This window comes from Formica exsecta, unplaced genomic scaffold (assembly GCF_003651465.1).
Source record: "Formica exsecta isolate Colony F162 unplaced genomic scaffold, ASM365146v1 scaffold613, whole genome shotgun sequence".
NCBI lineage: Eukaryota > Metazoa > Arthropoda > Insecta > Hymenoptera > Formicidae > Formica > Formica exsecta.
Genome location: NW_021853374.1, coordinates 253703 through 274062, shown reverse-complemented (window position 1 = coordinate 274062; position 20360 = coordinate 253703). Strand labels below are relative to the sequence as shown.

Here is a 20360-nt window from a genome sequence, read left to right as displayed (position 1 = left end):
CATGGCCTGTTGGAAAAATCACATAATTTTATACATCGACACGTTATTACGCGCCCACAAACAGTATTTATATCGCTAATGTATGAAAAATTTCATTTATTATACACGGTTTTTGTTATAAAAAGCAAAAAAAAATATATATTTTTTATAAATTTCTTTACATCATCACCTGCTAACTTTTTAATTTTTTTACAATTGATTTTATAATAAAACTTGCAATCGACTCTTTTAATCTGATAAATCATAATCAATGCGTCAGTACTTTGTCCTTGGTGCGTTTAATAAAGAAGATTCATAGAAGGGGATTATGTAAGTAATATCTCGGAGAGATAGCAGGAAGAGTCAATTTGCAGTCAGACTAAACGTACATTCGTCGTTCAACCGTTTATTTGACAAGATTGGATGTTATCTCAGGCTACTTCTAGATACGAGAGATTATAATTTACATACGTGAGAGAAGTGTGCTATGAATGTTTTATATCCTGTGAATCACTTATAGCAATACAACTTGTGTAAATCTGTAAAAACACTGACTATGTTCAATGCTTGATAACAGAGGCTTTGGATTTCTTCTAAATCAACAAGCTAGTGTTTTGACATGCAATAATCCCAGAAGTTTTTTCTTGTTAGATGCTAATATTCATTGGTATATATATTCATAATAGTGCAAGCCCAGATTACGAGCTGTGCGACATCATACAGCAAACAATGGAAAGCATTATGTACATCATACACATTATGATTTCGATCATTCTCCCTATATGGATTTATCTTTGGTTTAACAAACGCGTAAAAGGACTGCTCTCGTATTATCTTGGTTTAGGTAAGACATTTCCAGACAAATAGTCTTTACATAATTCGTATTGTGTATGTGTGTGTTGAGATAATAATAAAACTTGATGTTCTCATATAAAAAATGGTTCTGTTAATTTTTTAATAATGCGATAATCGATTCAATGAAGAATGTATATACATTTATATTTAGAAATTAATTTTTTTTTCTTTAGACATACAGTTTGTTCTAAAACGATGGTGGGCTCTCTGGTGTATCTCAAAGCAGAACAAAATAGACAGAAGTAAGCTCAAAGACGATGAAGTAATGTCCAATATAAAAAGAATGTGGAAACCATGCACAGATAACCCAAAGATTGTTATGGATGAAAATGTTAGTAGTGCGTAATATTCGCCAATACAGTTTTAATCACATATTAAAAATAAATTGTTGATCATTTGTTTTATACAGAGTTGCGATAGCATATCTTTCTATGGTGCTGATCAGACAGGCAATTCATTATTCATTAAAATGGATCACAGAGGATATCACATAGTGGAATTAATCTTGCAATTAATCTTATCGGATGGTAGAGTTTACGTGCTACCTGGTGAGATTTATTTATTATTACCTAATATGCATAATGGAATATAGATTGACACATTTGTTTGCACAGATTATCCCGATAAAACTACGACAAAAAATACAAATAAAAAATGGTCAGCATCGGGTTTAAAAATTGAATCATTAGAACCACGACAACGTTGGAGAATCACTTATAATGGCCTTCTTTGGAATCAATGTCGAGGAGACACATTCAATGAAGATAATGTGGAATATATTCGTTTAAATTTCATGTGAGTAAAAGTAAATAAAATTATGTGAAGAATACAAACTATATGAGAATGACCATCGCGTGCATTACGTTTCTCAGATTTGTAGGAAAATCTCGGTCATTAGAATGGCCAGGTGACTGGAGTATTTATTTGCATGCAGACGCTTTAGCACGCGAACCATGGAAAAATCCCGATTGGATGCATAAAATGTAAAACTTTATTAATATAATAATAATATAGATCACCATTAATATGGATTACCATCTTAACAATATGTTCATAGATTGTTCTTTTTTCTTTTCTTTTTTTTTCTTCCGATATTGCAGTAAATTAATAGACTATACAGGTTTTGATCTATGGGGATCCACTATCGGACAGATAACGTTCAAAGATAAAAATACAGATACACTTTATCTACGGGGACTCTGCCAGCGACGTTGGGGTAAACACGAATCTTATCAATTTCATCAAACCATCACGTTGTTTGGCATAACAAAGCATGGAGCGATGTACTATCTTGGTGTGAGCGATACCAAATACAGTTTTTCACAGTAAGATGAACGAATTATAATATGCAATCAACTATCATGTGCTTGTGTGTACACGCGCGCGCGCGCGCGTACGTGTGTATATGCAGTGTCCAAAAAAGACCAAGACTCCTTAAAATCTTACAGAAAAAAATATTTCATACAAAAGTTGTAGGATTTTATGTGGCGCATTACATAGCAATATTATTATGACCTTGAATAGCGTTGTCAAGGTCACGTGAAGGTCACCTTTAATTTCTTAAATGGCAACCTTTATTTTTCTTTGCATATTCTTGTAGCTTGCCTCGAGAACTTTTCAAAACACTATAATAAAGTATTTTTTTATTAATTATAAGATATAAAATAACTCGAAAAATAATTAATGAAAAAATACTTTACTATATTGTTTTGAAAAGCTCTCGAGGTAAGCTACAAGAGTATGCAAAGAAAAATAGCGGTTGCCATTTAAGAAATTAAAGGTGACCTTCACGTGATCTTGACAACGCTATTCAAGGTCATAATAATATTGTTATGTAATGCGCCACATAAAACCCTACAACTTTTGTATGAAACATATTTTTCTGTAACGTATTCCCTCCAAGATTTTAAGGGGTTCCGGTCTTTTTTGGACGCTGTATGTACGCAGCGCAGGGTTTAGAAAAAAAGATTTTATTTTATTTATTTTTTTTATCGAAATCTTTTTTTTATACCACCTGTTATTAAAATATTTTTATATATCTTTGCCAGAGGTTTTATATATATCTCTTTAAAAAAGAGATTCTATCACAGAGAAAACTATAGAAATGTGGATGAATATTTTTTTTTTCTAGTTAAAATAGCATAACACGGAAAACAAAGCATTAATGATACAAAATTTGTTGCAGCATGCAATTTGGCCATCTTGAGGAAGCGGGAGGAACGGTATCTAAAATTGATTGGACCGATTTAAAACTGAGTGACTTTGAAAAAGGAGATAGTATTCCTATGAATTATAAGATTGCATTTACAGGTATATTTTGAAATATTTTTTGTCATAATATAAGTATATCACATATGTATATACCATCAAATTATATATACAGAGTAGATAAAAAATCTCGAAACTCTGAAATATCTTGAAAAATTTTGTGGTTTTCGAACAAAAATATTCAATATAAAAGTTGTAAGGTTTTAAGCGACGCATTATATTACAATGTTAGTATGATCTTAAATAGCGTCGTCAAGATCATTTAAAACCTACAACTTTTATATTAAACGTTTTTTCGAAAATGCTTAGTTTTCAAGATATTTAAGAGCTATGGGACTTCTTATACACTCTGTATATTTATATATGAATGAATTATATATATTTATATATGATATGATATGAGATATGCTTCATTTATTCGATTTATTTATTGTAACTAAGAGTTACAATTGAACAATCGTTTCTTCTTACAAAAAAAAAAACGGAACAAAAAGAAAACTTATGCTATAAAAGTTCTTAATTGAAACTAAACTTAAATTTCGCCAGCATATTGCTCCACATACACACACACGCACATATACCACATTGGCTTGAAACTGTACTAATTTATCAGTTAACGCCTTGCACGCAGACGATAACTCTTATAGAAAATATATTTATATATAATTATATATTTTTTTATATCTTGTGATGTAATGCGATATTATTAATATTTACGCGACTGTTTTAGCGGCTGGAAAAAATTACGACGTCATTATCAACTACACAATAGCCGATACAATTACCTATTACAATGACCAGTCCTATTATTGGGCGTGTACAACTCGTAATCTGCATGTACAACTTAACGGCAGCAGAGGTATGATTCAAAACGTAAATGTAATGATTCGAAAATCCTGCAACTATGTCAAAAATTTAGAGACTTGCACTTCCCAAAAGAACAATCTTAAATCTATATTTTATAAGAAATTGTACGAATGTATAGGTGTTGGACTGATGACTATGTGCTGTCCATATACTGGATCGAAGCAAATCAAGATTCCAGTTACCAGAGTTCAATACTTGACACAACCTGATACATCTGCACAAAAGGACAGATACATTCTACATTTTGCTGATAAACAATGTCAAAATGAGAACATTGTCGGAGGAAAAGCATATTCTCTTGCAGTCCTGACATCTATTGTCACCGATGATGTACATATTTATAATGCATCTGTAAGAAATAGAAAATTCATCACAATAAAAATGTGAATTTTTCTTTTTTTTTGTAGTTTATAGTACCCCAAGGCTTCTGTGTAACGAGTCTTGCTCTGGAGCGACAATTGCAGTATCATAAACAATTGCAAGATTTGATCAATGATATAATAGACATCAGTCGTGGCAAAAAGAAGGAGGATCTCAAAACTTATTGTCAAAAGTATGCATCTAATATTTCTGTTTTTAAAAGTATATTGCAGCTATAATTAAATCTTTTTTGTTTCTCAGAACTGTGTCCATTATTCAAACTATTCCTGTCGAGGAACAAATTAAGCAAGCGATATTGGAGGGTTTGGAGAAATTAGAAATGTTTGTAAATGAAAAAGATGTACGCAACTTGTATGCTGTAAGGTCAAGCGCTGTTGGAGAGGACAGTGAGGAAACTTCGGCCGCTGGTCAAAACTCGACGTATTTAGGCGTGAAGAACGCGAATGACGTCATCAAATGCGTTGCTAAATGCTGGGCAAGCCTATTCTCATATCAAAGCGTCGAGTATAGGTAATTTATCTTTCTACCTTGCTCAGAGAAAGAGAGAAAGGGAGGAGAGCAATGTACTTATTTGATGATTGCGATTGCACATACAGACGGCAGAATGGACTACCTATAAAAGTATCTATGGGTGTTTGCATTCAGAAAATGATCGACGCGGAAACGGCTGGTGTCATGTTTACTAGGCATCCTACAACCGGTGATCCATCTAGCATCATTATCACAGCCAATTATGGCTTGGGAGAAGTACGTTCAAATGATATCAAAAATGCAATATGGATGTATATCTCACTCTTCATGTAGTATTTATAATATGTATACACACACGCGCGCACACACACATACATACACACGCACGCACGCACGCATATATATACATGTATATATACTATTATTCATATATACATATATGTATGTATATATGTATGTACTACTATTCACATTGCAAAAGTATTTTAACATTCATCTACTGAATCGAACGAAATGTATAGTTGGAATACTCGTGTTGACTATTTATTTTGGATTTATAATTCACTTCTTGCTTAAATAACATGAAATGTCCTAATATTTCTTACAGACTGTAGTATCAGGAACAGTTGAGCCTGATACTATAACGATTCATAGGAAGTTGAATAACACTCTAACTATAGACTCTTTGGTGATAGGGAGTAAAGAAGAGAAGATATCGCTGAAGGATGATGTTGTGATTAGATGCACTTTGAATAAACAGGAAACTAGGAAGATATCAATATCTGACGCGACCGCTCTGCGATTAGCTAAAATAGGATTGCATTTGGAAACACTTTTTGGATCCGCCCGAGATGTGGAATGGGCAGTTGTCGGCGATCGGATTTTTCTTTTGCAGGCACGGCCCATCACTACCATTAACGCATGGACAGACTTTGAACTAATGCACGAGTTAGACTCAGAGGTTCCTCCCGACGTCGATCTTATAACTTTTGCTAACGTCGAGGAAGTGCTTCCGCATCCCATTAGTCCTTTGTCGAGCTCTACCATTGTAAAAATATTGAACTTGTCGAGTGGCGTTGAATACAATCCTGATTGCACATATCTTCATATGGTCGGTATGAGATGCGCGATAAATTACTTCAATGTAAGTATTTGCATCTACAGCATTTACAGGATGAGTAAACTGTCCGATAACTTTCTACCTTTTTTTTTAAAGATTGTTTTGCGAGATGTTGACAAAGAGATAACAATATATAATAAAATGGCAGATCTAGCTACATGCGGGCGCGTAGTAACAACGCCCGAAATACATCAGTTCGCAGTTGAAAAGTACGGTGTCGCAAGCAGATGGCGGAAAATGTATTTGATGTATGATATGTTTAAAACAGTGTGGATGGGTGACGCGATAATAAAAGCAGCAACCGTCGTATTTAACAAATGTATTTTGAACGCTAATGAATTTAATACACCTCGTAATCTGTACAGTGTCATAAATAAGAAATACAAAGAACTCCTCCGAGTAAGTTATCGCATCAAGTTAAAAAAAATATCTTTATTTAAATTTCGAGAAAAATATGTCGAGTTTAATACACTTTGTTAATGTTTAAATTATACGCGTCATTATAAAACATTTACATACTTCAGATAGTACAGTGCCACAGGGTAGCATCCATGATGAACATCTTTTACCAGATGATAGCTATGTCGTTTCTAACAAAGGGTAGCGACAATTTTACATCCGATCATCTTGCGGATATCGCTGTTTTGCTGAGTTCATGTTCCAATGTTATCAGCGCCGAAGTACCAATAGCCCTGAGCAAAATAGCGACATGTATCAGAAAAAACGGCAAGGCGGAAGAGTTTAGTAAAGTCGAACCCGCGAAAGCTATAGATTGGTTGAAATCGAATTGTCCGCCGGCCGCGGAAAAACTGCGTACCTTCTTTGACACGCATGGTCACAGATGTGTTCACGAATTAGATTTGTTCGCGGAACCTTGGATATTCAAATCTGATAGTATCATTAGTACAATTCAGGTATGTGAGGTATTACAGAAATATCACATCGAGAAATAATTAAAAAATATTTCAATAAAGTTTGTGTATATATATAATATATTTCATACACTGTTTTCAGACACAAGTAATGTCCCTCGAAAAGAATTATGTGAGCAAAACGCTTAATGTACCGGAAACTATCGCGTCTTTAAAGACGCCCATGTCATCGTTTAACAAATGGCTTCTGCAACAAGTAATACCTCTTTGTCGAAAAGCTGTCGCACGCAGAGAAATGACAAAAAACATACTTGTATCTGCTGTGCATACATTGAGATTAGCTTACAAACATCTCGGTGTCTTGATGGTTGCAGAGAGTTACATACCTGATGAAAAACTCATTTTTTTTTTTACGAACCAAGAAATCGGGCAACTCTTGAACAAGCACAACTCGTTACTCGTGCGAAAGTGAGTCTAAATTTGATTAGTTATTTATTATTATATTCTTGGAGTATCGTATTATGCCGTATCGTAATACTCGTCGTTATTGCACAATTTTATTTGAAATTTTTCAGAGCACTACGCAGAAAAAAGGTTTATCAGCAAGTAGCGAAATTTGAATATCCAGAATTCAGCATTGGCATGCCTATACCAGTACAGGTTGTAATTGTTTCTATTGTATGAATTATCTAGATCGAATAATTTGCTAATCATTTTCTTGCATACATCTTTATTATTAATATTTTTAAGATTATAATGTGTACAATGTCCCACTGCAGAGAACACTCGACACCTCATTTTATGAAGGATGTACAAAGATTGAAGGTACTTCAATTTGTGACGGTTCCGTACTAGGCAGAGCGTGCGTGATAACCGATCTATCCGAAGCGACAAATATACAACATGGAGATATTTTGATCACACATTGCACCGACATTGGTTGGAGTCCGTATTTTCCATTATTAGGTGGAATCGTGACAGAATTGGGCGGTCTTATAAGCCATGGCGCCGTTGTGGCGAGAGAATACGGTCTTCCTTGTATTGTTGGCGCTAAAAGCGCAACGCAAGTTTTTCAGACAGGTTTGTACATATTTCTATGTCATGATATAAGACAATCTATACATAATCTTAGAATATTATTATTATTATTATTATCATTATTTATAATATATCAACCTCAATTAATGCGAATTCCTCTATTTAGGCGACACTGTATTATTAGCTGGAGATGTTGGTGTGATACAATTAATTAAAAAGGCCTAATAGAGCAATAATAAAATATGAATAGATTTCCATTATTATATTGAAATTGTACAAATATATAACCCAGGAGGGAAAAAAAGTGCAAAGTTTGATGTATTGCATTTGACACGTACAAATATTAATTTATATGTTATTTGGTACTGCGTATCAATATATTTTCCCTTTTAGTGATATTCTTAAAAATATAATGGGCGCGTTCAGCAGAGAAAACCGCTCAGTAGCAATCGAACGTGATTGGCACTTACTTTTAGAACCAACAAATCAACGTCGAGTGTTGACAAGACAATAACTGAGCGCTTTCTCTGCCGAACGCGCCCAATGGCTCTTCACTCAAGCATTAAATCCCTCTCTAAAAAAGACATGTTATTGACATTGTTGTCTCGCGATGTTGATTGGTTGTCTCATTCGTGCGCTTGCTTCACTTGTTCGTGTGATTTGCTTCACTCGTGTCGTTTAATAGTTTGACAATTTATCGTTTGACAGTGTGACAATTTATTATAAAAAATTAAATTAAAGAAGATGAAAAAGGGAGAGAGAGGAAGAGGGAAAGACGAATAGAGAAAGGTATGCATATTATATACGTATGTATATTGTATATATCATTATGTTGTATGAAAGATACGTACACTATTTTTTTTTATATTTATGTTGTTTATACGTAATATACTGTGACTGTAATTTTTTTCTAATAATTAATAATTATATTTGATCAGCGGACGGTTCTTCGTTGCCCATGGCATACCTTCGGTGCGTGGCTTGAATATCGGTTCCGCGATCCAGGAATCGAAGTTATGATAAAAGAAACCGAATTGGGCACCAAATCTTATCGATTTCAATGACATTGAAAAATTGTAATTATAGCCTTGAGTAACGTAAAGATTTTAATTGTTAATTGTTTATAACAAATATGCTATTATAAATAAACATAAATAATCAAAGTTTTTTTCAGATTTTTTAGACGTAGAAAGAGGTTATAAAATATACAATTTTGTATACAATTTTTGATAATTTTCACAAAGCAAAATCCATTGGATGCAAAACAAAATCTAAAAATGTACAGTTCTGTATACCTTTTCGACTTTTCATGCAATTACTTCTTAAAGTGATACATACTTCATGTCGTCTCTTGTAGAAAATAAAAGAAATATAAATATAAATTAAACAGATAGTTAATATAAATTAAATAGATACATTATATAATTTTCTTTAAAATCATAGAATTATATATATAAACAATTTTATGTTTTATTATTGAGAAAACTGCTTATTCAGTTTGAGTTTCATGGCTTTCAGATAGTGTTTTCCAAAAATTTTATCATTTTGTCACTTTATCACTTTATCTAATCACTTTTCCTCTTATTGCATTCTGCGATACTCTTGTAATTTAATTATCTTAACGTAATTATCTTATACGTAATTGCACTCACATATACAAAATATAACTTATTGTTAGTTTCTTCAGGCATATATGCACACTCAAGCAAATAATCATGAGCGGTGTAAATTCGTCTTGAGAGACATATTCGCTTTGCGTGCAAATGTGCGTACGTGAATTTGAATCTGAACTTGAAGAAAAATGAGAACAAAAATTGTCACAATTTTGATATGCAATTATTATTTTTCAAGATTGACTGTACCAATCTTAGTCGAACTGGGACCATATTCTTGAAAAATATCGCATACAATATTTATCATTGCGCAGTTATTTTCCGATACGTTTTAACTGCGCAATGACAAATATCGTAAGCGATATTTTTCAAGAATATGGTTCCTGGTCGCAATTAAAAGTGTATCCACATTACATTAGAAAAATTTAAATTTTTGATTACGGTTTTAGTTCTTGAAATATCTTATTCGAAACTTTATTAACTTAAAATTCCAGATAAGCTACTTGGTAACACTGCGGCCCTTGTACACAAGTAAGGTCGCGATGCTAACGCGTCGTTGTTTGAGAATTTTTAAATAACTATAAATAAAATAGATTTTGCTTATCACAATAGCTTGTATTTTTAAAAAATATCGATAATAATAAGATTTAAATTAGCAAAAAAAAGAAATAGTGCCAACGGTACATGGTGTTCCCAAGCGGTCACCCACCCATCTAAGTACTAACCATGCCCAACCTTGCTTAACTTCAGTGATCGGACGAGAACTTCACTTTACTTTTACTTTTTATTGAGCTTTATTTACATTGTTTATATACATATAACAAAATAAGGGTCTTATTTAAATTACATGACAGATTATTGTACTATCATATTAATTGAATTCTTCCAGTTCCCTCTTGATGTCTTCAATATCTAAGTTTTTAGGCGAGCCTTTTATGACGAATGCCTTTGTTTTCTGTTCTTTTAGTGTGAATGCGTGATATTGGGCTCTATCTAAATTTGGTTGCTGGTATCAGCTGCTTCCTGTGTTGTTGCTGCTTGTTTTTGTTTTATCCTGTTTGGCTGTGTCCAGTAGTTGATTATTTCCGTCTTAGGTAATGTTTCTCTTCTGAGCCTGGGGAAGATATTTTCGTCCATGATGTCTACGTTCTTATTTCCTTTTGTTAGTTGTTTGTTTGTCCCTGTTGCCTTTTCCTTTTAGGCCAATTGCGGTAATTTTCTTTATTTCCTCAATGTTCACTAACTTGGGTTTATTATTTGATATACTTGTGTTTGATTTGAATATATTTAATCAATTAGTTAATCGTAATCTATAGATCACTCTTCGCTTTATACCGCTCAGGTCGAGAGCTCGACGAGAACTGGGACGAGAACTGGTGCTTTACAACGTGGTATGACTGTTGCTAATAAAATAATTTCCAATTGTTGCAGAAATATAGAATTTGAAAATTTTGAAACTATATAGATATAGTAGATTATATCATCACAATAATTTTAGCATGAGTAAATATAGCGAATAGGTGACCCAGCCCCAATGACCTTGACCTTGACATATGTTATCAAGGTCATAATTCTGAGTAACTTTTTCTTCTAATTTAATCGTCGCTCGTTGCTTATTAAAAAGTTATTAACAAACAAAAATTTGTAAAAATCAAGATTTATACATAGTCTGACAATGAAAAACTGGATATTTAAGAGAGAGAGAGAGAGAGAGAGAGAGAGAGAGAGAGAGAGAGAGAGAGAGAGAGAGAGAGAGAGAATAGTTCGAGATGCGTGGCTTCAGCGTTCGCTCGTACGTAGCCGTATACAGCGCCCCTCCCACCCCTTCGCCGCGCACCTAGCACGAAAATCGCAAAATGGTAAAGGACTTTTCTTCTCGGTTTCATGTGCTCTACCTGCACATGGCGGGTGATCCGCGAATTATGGGACACCCTGTATATATATTCTTAAATAATAAGATTTAACATTTGATAATAAAATCCTATAATCTGCAATTTTATTGAAATTTCTGCAATTTAATAACTATTATTATTTATAGACCATATGTTTCTTTCTCTATATAAAAAAAGAAACAGAAGTATAAATCATATTTTTTGAAAACTCGGCATACAAAAGAAAATGTTTGTGACAGAGTATACATTTATCAAAAGAGATCCAATTTTTTGAATCTACAGATATGAAATACATTGTACACACAATCAATCACTCGCATAATCATGTACATGTACAACAGAATGTACATGCTGATTGCGTGTAAATAGATAATAACAATATAACACAAATAGTTTAATGTGATATCATTGTCATCATCTATATCCATAATGCTGATCGGGTCCAAAGATGGCATATCGGCGCTATTGCGTATCTCGCGCATTATATTCTTCAGAGTCTCTATTTCAGTATCTTGCAAATCTTTTGTGTTATTAATGGCCTCTCGTTTTTTAACTTCGGCGGCTGCAAGATCAAATATTTCTTTCAGTATCATGTTAGCTGCATCCATGGAGCTATCATTCAAGGTATGATTCGAGTTTTCCCGCTCTTCACACTTGTTATTCGTTGTATTATTCTCGATCAAGTCTTCGAGATTCTTTATGGTCTCCTCTAATTTATCCTTCTCCTTTGAGCTGTCTATTGTAATTGTTTCTTCTGCGACTTTTGCATATTGTACTATATCGTTATTACTATCTGCAAGAATTATTGCAACATCGTTCTCGTTTTCATCGCCATCTTCCGCCTGATTAAGTTTTTCACCATTCAAAAGATCCGATTTAACGGTATCTGTTGCATTATTAGGCTTGTCATCTATAATCACTTCGGTTTCCATATTCTGGTCACTGGCTGTATCTTGCTGCTTTCCTGAGGCCTCGACTTTGTCTTCATCCACGATTACTGTATCGTTTAAATCTATTTGATCTTTTAATGTTTCTGTCTCATCAGTGATGTCCAACACAATTTTTTCATTTTCCTCCGATTCATCTATATTTTCCTTCTGAGATTTATTCGTTAACTCGCACTGCCTCATTTCTATGTCCTTTATTATCTCACTTTCATTATCTTTGCAACTAATTTTTAAATCACTTTTGCAGCTTTCACTATGATTTTTATTATCGTCATCCTTGGTTGTGTTATTAATTGATGAAACCAATGGTCTAGTTGCATTGCTATCTTGTGTCATTTCTTCATGAAGATGTTCTTTGTCATTATTAGCCTCATTATTAGACTTTTCTTTTTCTTTAGTAGACATTTTTGTATCATTTTCTGCAGATACATCTTTATTTTCATTTACAGCAACGTTTGTGCACAAGTTATAACAATATAAAAATTTGGACGTAGAAGAAGACATGTCCTTCACTATAGCATCTTTCTGTACATTTGTGTCTTTATCTATCGATGTGTTAATGTCTCTATCCATTGATGCCTTTCTATCTTTAGTCTTTGTATCTTCTTCCCTAATATTATTATTCTTTGTATTTATTTCTTTTGTATCTTTGCCCTGTTCTATTTCAATAGATGTCTCTGTTTCATTCGGCACAGCCATCGATTCTACACATTGTTCGGATTCTTCTGTCATATTCTCATCACATTGAATTTTCGCAGATTCTTCTACATACAATTTGCTTTCTGCGTTCAGTTTGTCAGTCACATTATAGCGTTCGCTGCTCGCTTCTTTCTCTGCTTCTTTCTTCTTTGCACTTTGTTCTCTCGATGAAGAAAAGATTTCTTCCTCATCTGTATCTACGATATTAATAGCGATCTCTTCAGACGGATCGTTGGTATGTTTATCAATTGATACAGTTTTGGTTAAACAGATCTTTACGTTTTTGAAGACTTTATCTTCTTCTGAATCAATTTTTAAGTCTTGTTTCTCCTTAATGCTTGAAATAGTTACCCTTTCCAATTTTAAAGAAGCTTGCATGAGATGTGTTAGACTGTGTTCCACGTTTGCTAACTTGGTGTCAAATTTCTTGCCGTACGTGTCACACGTATAATAATTTTTCTTAACTTCTGACAATGCAATAGATTTCGGACTTTTAAACTCCGCCAATGATGTAATTTCCGTATTAGAGATAGAAGACGATCTCGTCCTTTTGTGAGTAGTCTTTTCCTTGTTTATATGCGCATTCGGAGTGTTTTTCGTCGTTTCCAAATTTGTATCTTCGGTGGGTGACTCATCAGTAGATTGTGAATGTACATTCGCAGTTACCCCTTGAAGAATAGTCCTCAATTTCTTTCTATCTGTCTTACTCGAAGAAGGTGACAAAGGCTTCGCGCAATCATCCAATTTCTTTTTTGATTTCAATGGAGAAGAAACATCAGAGTCCGAACTCCGATCAATAGCAGTTTTTGTTCTTTTACGTCCTCGACGTGTCAAAGTAGTAGTAGTAGAATAAGTAGTAGACTGCTGCTCCATATCAGACGATACCTTTGTTTCACTTGCATTTGCACGTTTTGTATCCAATCTTGTTACTTTTGTCGGTGTGCTCTCAACATCTTCGTTCTTCTCAGCGTCGATATGCCGTTTCTTTCCTCGTTTTATGTTATTGTTAACAGCATTATTCACCGACAATTCAGACAATCTGTCTTCTAATGAACTGTCTTCTGACAGAATGTACGCTCTATTATCTTTATTTTTTTCAATCTTATGTTCTTTCTTGCTCTTGTGCAATTTTTTATCCAGCACATCCGTCAAAAAGACTGCGCATAGTTTTGTCTCTGCCAAATTGGATTCTACCTGTTGTGATCGCCGTTTCAATTTGTCTTTATTTGGATCCATCGTTATCTAACAGTTTCTGCATACCGTTAGACGTGTGCGATGAAATCTGTACATATCGGTACCATTCGGGACAATATTATGACATTTGTCGCATTTTCGAGCATTTGCTTTCACGTCGTTTTGTGATTTAGTTTGTGCACTGGGTCGCCCTCTGTGGTTTTTGGCGCGCTGCTTATTATGTACCATATTTTCACTATTTTCGCTATCAGAATTTATTAGATCATAAAATGTAATATCTGGAAATGTAGTAACAGTCGTTTTGCGATTGACAACATCTGTATATACCTGCAATTAAAAAAAAATGCAATCTCGTAATACAAGTTTAAAAAAAATATTTGATCAAGATAAAAATAATAAAATTGTACAAAGTATATACCTTTGAAAAATTTGAATAGTCTATCTCTTCATTAATCAAGGCTTTCAAATGGATGACTGCTTCCTGATATATTCTTTTCAAATCATACAAAACATCCAAATTATATCGACACGGCAGACATATCAGTTTAGAATCACTGTCATCCTTAAACTGCGAAAAGAAACAGAATAAATTATGAAATTTATTAATTACTTAATTCAAATTCAATTTTAATATAGATAACAGCTATATTATTTATTTGTGATGCAAAAATAAAAAAGATGAAAATTTAAACTTACACCCTCATTAAAAATCTTGCGAATCTTCTGTAAAGGATTAAATATTGCGTGATTGTCCTTTGTAATATCAAAGATACGATTATTTTCTACATGTTCAGAACACAAACAGCAACATGGCATTGATGTTTTGATTTCTGGTTTTGAAGTTTTATGTAACGCACATATGGCGTTTTTGAAATTCTATTACATAAACGTATGCCAAAACCTCACCAAAAAATTTTTGTCTGACGATAACATCGATTAAATAATCCTTTTTTATATTAAATACGCGAGCACATATATCTGGCCTATCTGCAGGTTGTTGATTTGGAAGTAAATTCTCTTTAATTTCGCGCCAATTTGGATTACAAATCATAGTAACAAAAATATCTGGTTTTCCATATTTCCGAACAATAGCCATCGCATCTTGATAATGTTGCAACATATTACGCGGTGAACCCACAAATGTCGATGGAAGTATAATCATTTTTCCAATATGAGCATCGTTATTATTGGCGGCGTTTGCTAAATAATCAATTAATCCTTGATAAGTCTCAGCTCGTAATTGTTTTTGATTCTGTTTACAATAATTAATTCGGTCTTTTTCAATTTTTATATAACTATCTACAAGCCATTGCTGAAATAATCGTCTTCCCATGACGAAAATATTAAAATTATCACGTATAGCTATTCGATATTTTACGTATGCAGCTCTACTTACTCGTTTATACTATTTCTGCGTTGTAAATTATCATGCCAACCTTGATTTCCGTATGGATAATATAATGAATAAATCGATGGTTCTACATTTGGATTCATCGTACTGACTTGTTGTAATGTTTTATCACTTTTATTATAAATTGTTACATAAGTTTCCGGAATTTCACCATCTGCCGTAGTAGAAAAAACAGCTGCAACATCATTTACTCTTTGCACATTGTATCGATCACGATCGATGTCCTTTTTTGTTAAAAATCCCAATTGTAATTCACGTATACTATTATTTTCAGTTATTTGCTGTTGCATTTGAATTTCTTCATGCATCATTCGATAAGATCGTGCAAAAATATTATTCGTACGCATAATATTATCTATTAAATATAAAATTTCTTCATCAAGATTCGAATTTCGATGTAACCGACACTCTGTCGCTTCATTATTATCCACGATAAAAAGTTGATCATAACTTGGCATTTCGTTAAGTGAGGGATACAATGCAGTATTAATTTGATAATAAATTTGTCTTTGAATTTTAAAACAATAAGGTCCACGTCTTTGTGCACTAAAGTCTGATAAGTTTGCATTAAAGGAGGCGAATGAAAATGTATTATTGTAACCACGAATACGATTATAAAAATGTTTTGATTTTGGATGATTTCCAGTAAATAATTCATAAAGTTCATATGGAGGTTGTGGTAAAGAATCTAATTTAACAGAACTGTTACGTCCTGGCGACTCCACGATTCCTTTCTTCCGCGACGTCGCGGTAACGATCGTCAGTTGGTGATAAGAACGAACCGTTCAATAAACAAAGCATCTTGTGCCATACGTTTCTTTTAAACACTGTCATTTGTCAGTACATCCCCAGGTCGCACGTCAGTGAGCCCGGCTAAAAGTCGGCGCTGATTGATCAGACTTTACTCAATAATAACTCAATAACATTTTGTCCCAGAGGCGATTTTTATTCGTGTGCTGGTTGGTTTAAAAAATATTTTATTTCAGAAGCGGTTTGCATGTGCGCTCTGGTTATTAAAAAAATAACATTTTATTCCAGAGGCGATTTTTAATCGTGAGCTGGTTGTTTTAAGAAATATTTCACACTAGATGCGATTTGAATGTGTGCTCTGGTTATTAAAAAAATAACATTTTGTCCCAGAGGCGATTTTTATTCGTGTGCTGGTTGGTTTAAAAAATATTTTATTTCAGAAGCGGTTTGCATGTGCGCTCTGGTTATTAAAAAAATATTTTATCCCAGAGGCGATTTTTATTCGTGTGCTGGTTGCTTTAAAAAATATTTCATATCATATGCGGTTTGTGCATGAATATTCTGGTTATTAAAAAACAGTTATTCCAGAAGAAATTTAAAGAAACTTCCGTTTTTGAAAGACTAAGTGTGCAATATCTGGTATTCCTTTATATGATTGCAACCAATCATATATAGTAATAAAAGCTTACAAATTTTTGGAAGGGATTATTATTGTGATTACTGGCGATGTATTTTTTCTTTTTTTTATGGCACCAAATTTCGCGTATATAATAGTCTGTGTATATACAAGTTGGTAGCTAAAGAGAAAATATATATACATCTTCGTTATTAGGAGGCAATACTTATGAGAAAAAATACTCCAAGGATGTAGAGTACGAGGAAACGGTTTTGTAATATTGTAGCAAGCAATAAACTGCTGCCTTTTTTTAAAATGATAAGAAGCAGTAAAAACATTTTAAATTAAATTATTTTTTATATTAAATTATTTTTGTAAATAATTATACTGTTTGACACACTCATCTTGTAATTATTGAAGAGAATCCAGATGAGGACCGAAACGTTTAGTATTATTTTAGTCTTAAAACTCCCGAAATTTGTATTTCTTCAAATATATGCACATACTTCTGCACTTGCTTCTTAAGCATTTGTATGTTTTTATTTTTATTTTTCTGTGAACATTTCTATTATTAATTTAAATTATTTTTTTCTTTCAAACATTGTAGGATCCATTATATGGCGCATGTTAGAACGAACTTTGCCGCCTGATGTATTTTCAATAGGTATCGACAGGTATTTGAACGATCAGTGAGTATAATATATTGTGATATAAATTATACATATTAATTGTACATATCATAAAAGCGAGATATTAAAACATATAAGTTTGACAACATATTTCTAGTTTTATTAATTGAAGAACTTAGATATATAATGTATCTCAGATTTACAATATTACTCCTTATTTATGGATTTCTTAATGAATTTCAACTCGAATTTTTCCTAACAAACATGATACAAATTGAAATTTCTCAACTACATTAGTTTAATTACAAACAATTCAAATTGAATAATTTTTTGAGAAATGCATGTAGTTAGTATAAGGCTGTAATTTTTGTAATATAAAACCACTATGTACTGTCTTGACAAAACATTCTCATTGCCAGTCATCATAAATATATGTATACATAAATATTTTGTTATATGTTATATTAAATATATATACATGTATATATCTATAATTAAAGTTTAAAATTTTCTATGTTTGTGGAAATTATATTATAAATTAAAATACATAAATAAAGTACATAAATTATTTCATTTGTCATAATTTTTCTTTTTTATCACACCGATTAATTATATACAGTGTTTATACTGCTACAATGTTAAATCTTATAGATTTACTAAGCCTAAAGCAACTACTTCCGATCATTTATGGACCGCTATGCAAACTGTCATGAATGCATTAAATCCCAAGTATCAGTTTGACGTAAAAAGAATGGTAGATTCGTGGGCTATGCAGAGATGTTTTCCTGTGTTGGAGGTGATGAGAAATTATTCTCGCGATGTTGTAATAGCATCGATACAATTTCACGACGAGTTGGATGAGAAGCAATATTACATACCTTTGACTTATACTACGGAGTCGAATCTCAATTTTAACGTAACGTGGTCAGATGTTTGGTTAACACCATCATATTCCAAATTTGAATTCTCTCTTAAAAAAGATCAATGGATCATTTTCAACATACAGCAAACTGGTAAATATCGAAAATAAACTATCATAAACTTATATTTTTATTATCTTTATAGTGTATAATGTTTGAATTTCTAAAATTAAATGCACTTTGTGTGGATATAATTTGGACATTATATTTATGGTCAAAATCAATTTAAGCTTACATAAAATTTCTAGTATATCTTATTTTTTGTAAGTTATTCAATTATCAATATACATATTATACGAGTGTAAGTATTATATTATACGTATTATACGAGTATAAATATTATACGAGTATGTAGCATGCACATGTTTTTATAATTAATAATAATAAAAACCAAAATATTGAAGATAATGATATAATATATATATAAAAAAAAATATTACAAGAATACCATACAAAAAATTGAAGTTTTATCAACTGTAAAATACATGAAATTTTTATCTCTTATTATAATACGCGCAATTTTTAATACAGATTTTACGTTAAATAACAGAAAAAATGCAGAAATTTCGAAATATCTTTTAATTCATACAATTAAAAGAATCTAATAATCGATAAAAGCAATTTATTATATAACAGGATATTATCGCGTCAATTATGATACCGATAATTGGCAAAAAATTGCGCAATACTTGAATTCTGAAGAATATAGGAATATACATGTTCTCAATCGAGCACAAATCATCGATGATGCATTTTATTTTGTGGTAGAGAAGAAACTTAATTTTACCATATTTTGGCAACTCGCTAATTATTTGTCAAAAGAAACAGATTATATCGCAAGGTATCCTATGCTCAAATTTTTTGAATTTATATCAAATATCTTTGCATTCTTTGAATTTGATGAATTCAATACAAAAGTCAAGGTAATCGTAAAAATAAATTTTATTAATAAATTATCTGTTAAGCAAAAAAATGCATATACAATAATACAGCGATTTCTTATCATAATTGTGAAATAATTATTTAAATAATAAATATATATAGTAGGTATATATTGTTATTTTCTTATAATACTATCTGCATAAAATTTGTATTATAAGTCAATGATATAATTTATACTTAATTTTTGAAAATTATAAAATACAATAACAATATTTATCATATTAACTTTCTTCTGTTAGAAAATATTTGCGGCGCATAAAAAGTTTGCAAACGTTTTGCAAAAACTAAGCTTTAATTTTAAAATAAGTTTGTTACAATTTACATAGCACATAATAATTCATTTATAAATGCTTATATTATAAAAATTGAAATTTTACAAATTCCGAATTTTTACAATCGATATCAGATATACAACAGTTTTTAAATAAGAAAATAATTTGTCGCATACATCGATCGACACATTAATATATGTTAATAGACTGAAATATACATCAATATATACATATATATTAAGAATATATATGTTTAGATGATATAAAATATGTACAGAATTGTTTGAATAAGAGATCTATAAATTTGAATATTGTACTAGTGTGTAGATGTATATAACTAAGATTACATATCTATTAAAATAAAATTGTCTAATAAAAATATGTATATTTTGCACATATATATACATTATGTCTGTCCTCATAAATAATGAAAAAATAAACTAAATAAAAATACTATATTTCTTATCAAATTTTAGGAAATAGTAATTTCGCTGGGATATATGAAATTGCATTTATTCTCCGCTAATATTCCGATGCCCGACGACGATCATATTATATGTTTAAAGCAAGAACTCGCAAAGTGGAGCTGTATTATCAATAGTATCTTATGCAAAGTAATAGTCA

The 20360-nt window shown here is 31.9% G+C and overlaps 3 protein-coding genes across 3 annotated transcripts; 2 read left to right on the top strand and 1 right to left on the bottom strand.

The window, feature by feature from the left end:
• Positions 1-378: 378 nt before the first annotated feature.
• On the top strand, positions 379-8253 carry LOC115242569 (putative phosphoenolpyruvate synthase). Its single transcript, XM_029818963.1, has 19 exons — positions 379-823; positions 1008-1165; positions 1244-1382; positions 1449-1629; positions 1707-1817; positions 1935-2159; positions 3020-3144; positions 3833-3961; positions 4088-4299; positions 4377-4522; positions 4591-4860; positions 4947-5097; positions 5429-5965; positions 6038-6340; positions 6466-6855; positions 6956-7281; positions 7389-7473; positions 7593-7893; positions 8018-8253. Exons 1-19 carry the CDS (start codon positions 631-633, stop codon positions 8074-8076), a joined length of 4041 nt encoding a protein of 1346 aa, XP_029674823.1. The 5' UTR covers positions 379-630; the 3' UTR covers positions 8077-8253.
• A 161-nt stretch (positions 8254-8414) lies between these two features.
• LOC115242574 (aminopeptidase N-like) lies at positions 8415-19565 on the top strand. The gene is made up of 5 exons (XM_029818966.1): positions 8415-8640; positions 8790-8927; positions 17581-17662; positions 18254-18615; positions 19159-19565. The coding sequence occupies exons 3-5, from the start codon at positions 17598-17600 to the stop codon at positions 19539-19541; spliced, it is 810 nt and encodes a 269-aa protein (XP_029674826.1). The 5' UTR covers positions 8415-8640; positions 8790-8927; positions 17581-17597; the 3' UTR covers positions 19542-19565.
• LOC115242579 (uncharacterized protein MAL13P1.304-like) lies at positions 10458-15915 on the bottom strand. Its single transcript, XM_029818972.1, is given in 6 exon segments — positions 10458-10658; positions 11650-14523; positions 14615-14764; positions 14893-15072; positions 15161-15448; positions 15700-15915. Coding segments are annotated over 6 exon segments (3909 nt in total).
• Positions 19566-20360: the final 795 nt, after the last annotated feature.